Raw genomic sequence first — 7,500 nt, 5'->3', positions numbered from 1 at the left:
GGTTAATGTGTGTTAGGTTAATGTGTGTTAGGTTAATGTGTGTTGGGTTAATGTGTGTTGGGTCAATGTGTGTTGGGTTAATGTGTGTTAGGTGGATGTGTGTTAGGTAAATGTGTGTTAGGTGGATGTGTGTTAGGTAAATGTGTGTTAGGTGGATGTGTGTTAGGTAAATGTGTGTTAGGTGGATGTGTGTTAGGTTAATGTGTGTTAGGTTAATGTGTTTTAGGTTAATGTGTGTTAGGTGGATGTGTGTTGGGTTAATGTGTGTTAGGTGAATGTGTGTTAGGTGAATGTGTGTTAGGTGAATGTGTGTTGGGTTAATGTGTGTTAGGTTAATGTGTGTTAGGTTAATGTGTGTTGGGTTAATGTGTGTTGGGTTAATGTGTGTTAGGTACATTTGTGTTAGGTAAATGTGTGTTAGGTAAATGTGTGTTGGGTTAATGTGTGTTGGGTTAATGTGTGTTAGGTACATTTGTGTTAGGTAAATGTGTGTTAGGTAAATGTGTGTTGGGTTAATGTGTGTCGTCATCTCCACCAGCACTACACAGCTGATTCAAATAACCAACTCATCATCAAGCTTTGATGATTTGAATCAACTGTATAGTGCCAGGGCAAAAACCTAAATGCGCACCCAGAGGGGCCCCAGGACCGAGTTTGGGAAACCCTGTAATAGGTAACTGTGTGTTAGGTAAATACACATCTGATGAGATCCTATGACCAGCTCAGAGATGTAGGCTGGTGATAAAAAGGTTGCCCTCTCCTTTTCATTTCCCTGTCCTTTCTCCTCTACTCTCTTCTCTTCAACTCCTCTCTTCTTCTCTTCTCCTCTCCTCCCCTCAGCTTTCCTCTCCTCAGCTCTCCTATCGTCTCTTCAACTCCTCTCATCTTCTCCTCTCCTCCCCTCAGCTCTCCTATCTTCTCTTCAACTCCTCTCATCTTCTCCTCTCCTCCCCTCAGCTCTCCTATCTTCTCTTCAACTCCTCTCCTCTCCTCCACTCATCTCCTCAGCTCTCCTCCTCTCCTCTCCTCTCCTCTCCTCTCCTCTCCTCTCCTCTCCTCTCCTCTCCTCTCCTCTCCTCTCCTCTCCTCTCCTCTCCTCTCCTCTCCTCTCCTCCACTCCTCTCCTCCACTCATCTCCTCAGCTCTCCTCTCCTCCACTCCTCTCCTCTCCTCCTCTCCTCTCCTCAGCTCTCCTCTCATCTTCTCCTCTCCTCTCCTCCACTCCTCTCCTCTCCTCTACTCATCTCCTCAGCTCTCCTCTCCTCTCCTCCACTCCTCTCCTCTACTCATCTCCTCAGCTCTCCTCTCCTCCACTCCTCTCCTCAGCTCTCCTCTCATATTCTCCTCTACCCTCTCCTCCTCTCCTCAGCTCTCCTCTCCTCCACTCCTCTCCTCTCCTCCAATCATCTCCTCAGCTCTCCTCTCCTCCACCCTCCTCTCCTCCAATCATCTCCTCAGCTCTCCTCTCCTCCACTCCTCTCCTCTACTCATCTCCTCAGCTCTCCTCTCCTCCACTCCTCTCCTCAGCTCTCCTCTCATATTCTCCTCTACCCTCTCCTCTCCTCTCCTCAGCTCTCCTCTCCTCAGCTCTCCTCTCCTCCACTCCTCTCCTCTCCTCCAATCATCTCCTCAGCTCTCCTCTCCTCCAATCATCTCCTCAGCTCTCCTCTCCTCCACTCCTCTCCTCAGCTCTCCTCTCATATTCTCCTCTACCATCTCCTCTCCTCTCCTCTCCTCTCCTCTCCTCTCCTCTCCTCTCCTCTCCTCTCCTCCTCTCTCCTCTCCTCTCCTCTCCTCTCCTCTCCTCTCCTCTCCTCTCTCCTCTCCCTCTCCTCTCCTCTCCTCTCCTCAGCTCTCCTCTCCTCAGCTCTCCTCTCCTCCACTCCTCTCCTCCAATCATCTCCTCAGCTCTCCTCTCCTCCACACCTCTCATCTTCTCCTCTACTTTCTTCTCTCCCATTCCTCTCCTCCACTCCTCTCCTCTCCTTTCCTCTCCTCCTCTTCTCTCCTCAGCTCTCCTCTCCACCACTCCTCTCCTCTGATCTACTCCTCTACTCTCTTCTCTCCCACTCCTCTCCTCTCATCTACTCCTCTCCTCTCATCTACTCCTCTCCTCTCCTCAGCTCTCCTCTCATCTACTCCTCTCCTCTCCTCACCAATCACGTCAGAGCCATCCCAGAGACTGCGTCTGGAGCTACAGTAAGTGTGACTTAAATCTAACCAGGGTGCATTTGGCCTGACCTGGCCGCACCACACTGACTCAATTACAGGCACAATGGGATGCTCTCACTCACAACAACCACGGATAGGACATCTCCTATTGGCTAACCAAATAAATATTCCAACATCACTTCCTTTCTCTAAAGCGTTAGTACTGTTGTCTCTGTAATTCTATAATAGGAACATTGAAGTCCCTCCTCCTCCTCCTCTGACATTTTGGGATGAAGCTGGATGCATTTCAGGGACACCATGTCACACGCTCTCCTGTCACCAGCTTTCTGTCTCGTTGTCTAACCCTTATAAACCAGAACATCCAACCTACTGTCTGCCCCCCCCTCTCTCTCTCTCGCTCTCTCACACACACACACTCACACTCTCTCTCTCACTCTCTCTCTCACACACAGACTCAAACTCTCTCACTCCCTCTTCTCTTATTTTATCTCTCTCCCTCCTCCTCTCTCTGTCTCTCTCCCCACCTCTCACTCCCTCTTCTCTTATTTTATCTCTCTCCCTCCTCCTCTCTCTGTCTCTCTCCCCACCTCTCACTCCCTCTTCTCTTATTTTATCTCTCTCCCTCCTCCTCTCTCTGTCTCTCCCCACCTCTCACTCCCTCTTCTCTTATTTTATTTCTCTCCCTCCTCCTCTCTCTTTGTGATTCTAAAAAACCTCAAGCTGTGTAGCTTCCCTCTACCCACGTACATGGGTATAAAGTATGTACTGTGTGTACAGTAGGGGAGAGTGGGGTAAGTTGAGCCAACGCGGTAAGTTGAGCCACCCTTGTTTCTAGGAAACCATAAACAACATGTATCATTTGACCAAATATTTAGGAAGAGGTCATCATTTCATGGAGTCTGTATAAAAAGAAACCACATGAAAAAAAGTGATAAGCAAGTTAAGTCCCCAAAAATTATTTTCACCAAGTCAAATGAATTTATTGTGTTAAAGGTTTAATGATATTTGTATTTAAACCAAAGTAGATATTTTGAAGATATACATCAGTTGGGGTCCCTATAAGCTTCAATATGAGGTCCTAAACCTAGCATGAAAGTGCATCCTCGTAGCTGTGTGGGCTAATATAGCCAAAATGTTTGCCTCGCGGTAAGTTGAGCTAATGGTTGAGCCAATGGTTGAGCGATTGGTTGAGCCAATGGTTGAGCTAATGGTTGAGCTAATGGTTGAGCCAATGGTTGAGCTAATGGTTGAGCTAATGGTTGAGCCAATGGTTGAGCCAATGGTTGAGCCAATGGTTGAGCTAATGGTTGAGCCAATGGTTGAGCCAATGGTTGAGCTAATGGTTGAGCCAATGGTTGAGCCAATGGTTGAGCTAATGGTTGAGCTAATGGTTGAGCCAATGGTTGAGCTAATGGTTGAGCTAATGGTTGAGCTAATGGTTGAGCCAATGGTTGAGCTAATGGTTGAGCCAATGGTTGAGCCAATGGTTGAGCTAATGGTTGAGCCAATGGTTGAGCCAATGGTTGAGCTAATGGTTGAGCCAATGGCAAGTCGAGCCAATTGAAGTGTTTTCTTCCCAGGCGTAATGCAAAGACATTGTCGCTGAGATGAGGTACTGTAACAACAGGGTCTATGTTAATATTGTTTCATAAAAAGTAGAATGTTTTTGTTCCGTGTTAAGCCTGGGTTAAAATATCCTTAAGATTATTAAAAGACAAAGTGATTGTGATTGTGTTTGGAAAATAAAGATAGACATGGTTTTAAAATGGTTGTGGTAGTATTTCATTCAGTACAGACATTTGTAGGCAGCTTAACTTACCGTCCCACAGCTCAACTTACCCCAAACCCAGGGTAAGTTGTGCCAAGAGACCACTTTTTTCAGACAACACATGTTTTCAAAACTGTAACGTTTACATGAATTCTGATTATTCCCAGGGATACACAACATCCTAATATATATGTAGAAATCTTTGTTAGAAAGAATCCTATATTTCTCTTGACGGAGTGATGCTGAAAATTCAAAAATGGCTCAACTTCTTCTCAACATTCTCCCCTAAATATAGGTACGTGTACAGTTTGTGTGTAAAGATGCTACAAGTGCATATAAGGTAACTGCATCCTAAATAACACAGGGTCCATCCATCCACAGATTGATCAGTCAGTCAGTCAGTCAGTCAGTCTGTCTGTCAGCAGCAAACATTTACAGCTGTAGTCCAGGTCTGGGTGACGTCTGCATTCACAGACTCATGTCTACTGGGTACATACAGTAGAGTACAGTATGGCTCAACAACGTACACTGAAACAGAGTAAGCCACTGAGGTGGGAGACACTGCAGTGCTTTCCATGTTCTCTGCCTCCAGGGGGTGTTTTAATAGTGTCCTTACGTCAACCTCCGTGAAAATAGTCTGACAACATCACAGCTATCCACAAGCTTTATGGAGTTGATCCCACGTCTGAACAGCCAAGGGGTCAAGCATAACTATTTTGGGGTCACCTCCATACAATTAGGACACCTCTGACACTACAGTACATCACACTGCCCAGACAAGCCAGAGCTTCTGTAACATGCCTCCTGATGTATAGGCTGATAACTGTTGCAAATACCAATCATCAACATCACAGAAGTATGAAAAGAGAGAGACTTACCGGAGTTTCTACATGCTTCAACGGCAGCTGAGGAGTCGCCGGCTGAAGGAGAGAGAGATGGAGATCAGGTGAGTATATACCATTCTTTGTTTCTCCTTTATCTCTCCATGCAGGTTCATCTGATTCAATCACTTTGTCAAGAGAGACGAGGTCCAGACCTGGGTTGTGCTACTCACCCGTGAATTAAGTGAAGCAACTGACCTCTGTCACATCGAATGGTAGAACAGAGACAGGGAAAAAGAGCAAGAGAAAGAGAGGAAGGGAGAGAGATAGAAAGAGAGGATGGGAGAAAAGAAAAGCAGCTGTGAAGGTTCTTTTATAGAACTCTCTCCTCCCTTAACGCTGTTAATGATCCACCTGAGACACACTGCCATTCCATTAACCCTGAGAGGAGAACATGAGGGCATTGGGCCTGCTCACACACACACACACTCACACACACACACACACTCACACACACACACACACACACACACACACACGCGCACACGCGCACACACACGCGCACACACACGCGCACACGTGCACACGCGCACACGCACACACACACACACACACACACACACATACTCACTCGCATGGGCACGCACACACAGACACACACACACAGACATGCACACATGCATGCATGCACACATGCACGCACACACACACTCACTGCTAACACATACATCATTTGTTGCTGTGTGTGTGCATCAGTTTAAGTGTGTGTGTGTGTGTGTGTGTGTGTGTGTGTGTGTGTGTGTGTGTGTGTGTGTGTGTGTGTGTGTGTGTGTGTGTGTGTGTGTGTGCATGTGTGTGTGTGTGTGTGTAGAAGCATCAGTAAACAGTGTGTGTAGATGCATCAGTAAACAGTGTGTGTAGATGCATCAGTAAACAGTGTGTGTAGATGCATCAGTAAACAGTGTGTGTGTAGATGCATCAGTAAACAGTGTGTGTGTAGATGCATCAGTGAAAAGTGTGTGTGTAGATGCATCAGTAAACAGTGTGTGTAGATGCATCAGTAAACAGTGTGTGTAGTTGCATCAGTAAACAGTGTGTGTGTAGATGCATCAGTAAACAGTGTGTGTAGATGCATCAGTAAACAGTGTGTGTGTAGTTGCATCAGTAAACAGTGTGTGTGTAGATGCATCAGTAAACAGTGTGTGTGTAGATGCATCAGTAAACAGTGTGTGTATAGATGCATCAGTAAAGAGTGTGTGTAGATGCATCAGTAAACAGTGTGTGTGTAGATGCATCAGTAAACAGTGTGTGTGTAGTTGCATCAGTAAACAGTGTGTGTGTAGAAGCATCAGTAAACAGTGTGTGTGTAGTTGCATCAGTAAACAGTGTGTGTGTAGATGCATCAGTAAACAGTGTGTGTAGATGCATCAGTAAACAGTGTGTGTGTAGATGCATCAGTAAACAGTGTGTGTAGATGCATCAGTAAACAGTGTGTGTAGTTGCATCAGTAAACAGTGTGTGTGTAGATGCATCAGTAAACAGTGTGTGTAGATGCATCAGTAAACAGTGTGTGTGTAGTTGCATCAGTAAACAGTGTGTGTGTAGATGCATCAGTAAACAGTGTGTGTGTAGATGCATCAGTAAACAGTGTGTGTAGATACATCAGTAAACAGTGTGTGTGTAGATGCATCAGTAAACAGTGTGTGTGTAGATGCATCAGTAAACAGTGTGTTTAAGTCAATATTTAAACAGGGAGATTGATAGCAGTTAACTCTCCATCAGTCTAACATGCTCCTCATAGGAGTGGACATCAGGACATGATGATGAAAACATAAAAACCCACTCCAAACCATTGAAATGAGCAGGTTTATTGAGTGTTTACATTTGTATCATGTCTTATGGTGTCCCACTCTCATAGCTACAGAACTATCTTTAGGGAAAGCATGCTACCATGCTAAAAAGGCATGGGAGGGAAAAAATGCAATAGGCTCAAAATAAACATCTGTAGCACTGTTTTAAAAGCCATGGGAGTCAAAACAGACACAGTCCACAGGGAATCAGCACAAATGTGTGGATGTGGACTGTTTGGATTAGAACATTCGGTCGTGACCAGGGGTTGGGGTCAATTCCTTTTCAAGTCAGTCAATTCAGAAAGTCAACAGAAATGCCAGTTCTAATTCCCAACGCTTCTCTGGGAGACCAAAATGGAATTAGAATTTGTACATTTCAGTTTACTTCCTGCACTGTAATGGAATTGACCCCCTCACCATGGCACTCAAAGTGGCTTAATGCAAAAACGGTTTGTCATGAAGTCAAAGCACCAGACTATTTTTTGCCTCCCTGATGCAAGACAAGGTGCTGTGGACTAGAGCACCCTCTAGGGGACAAAAAGTAGCATTACATCACTTTTTATTTCTCTCATCTCACCCAAGGAGGATCAGTGGACGGCTAAAGGAGGGAGGGAAGGAAGGAAGGAAGGACAGAGGGAAGGAAGCCATTCAAGACATTTCAAGACTATACGGACATAGCCCCTAGAATAGGTAAAAAACTTCAGAGTTGAACATGAACTTCTGACCCTGTGAGTGATTATTCTCAGAACAATCCCAGGACGTCACATAGACGTGAGTGAGGTGAACCTGGGGTCACAACTCTGTTTGGTGTACCTTCACACGTCATACGTTCATAACACACACACACACTTTAACCAACGGATGGGGGTATTCCATTACTATAGACTGT

General features: G+C 45.5%; 1 protein-coding gene across 4 annotated transcripts in view; it reads right to left on the bottom strand.

Annotated features, from left to right (window-relative positions):
* The window catches only part of LOC112235956 (tensin), a 209,470-nt gene that overhangs the window by 59,131 nt on the left and 142,839 nt on the right, over nucleotides 1–7,500 (bottom strand). For 3 of the 4 annotated variants that reach the window (XM_042296717.1, XM_042296720.1, XM_042296716.1), the window contains exons 5-7: nucleotides 7,189–7,209; nucleotides 4,995–5,021; nucleotides 4,819–4,860 (exon numbers count right to left, since the gene is read on the bottom strand). In XM_042296717.1, the coding sequence (XP_042152651.1) occupies nucleotides 4,819–4,860; nucleotides 4,995–5,021; nucleotides 7,189–7,209 (90 nt within the window). The remainder of the gene's footprint in view (nucleotides 1–4,818; nucleotides 4,861–4,994; nucleotides 5,022–7,188; nucleotides 7,210–7,500) is intronic. The other variant, XM_042296719.1, reaches the window with a different exon arrangement.

This window comes from Oncorhynchus tshawytscha, linkage group LG14 (genome assembly GCF_018296145.1).
Source record: "Oncorhynchus tshawytscha isolate Ot180627B linkage group LG14, Otsh_v2.0, whole genome shotgun sequence".
Lineage (NCBI taxonomy): Eukaryota > Metazoa > Chordata > Actinopteri > Salmoniformes > Salmonidae > Oncorhynchus > Oncorhynchus tshawytscha.
Note: the sequence above shows the minus strand (reverse complement) of the source record. Positions and strands in the feature narration are given on the sequence as shown.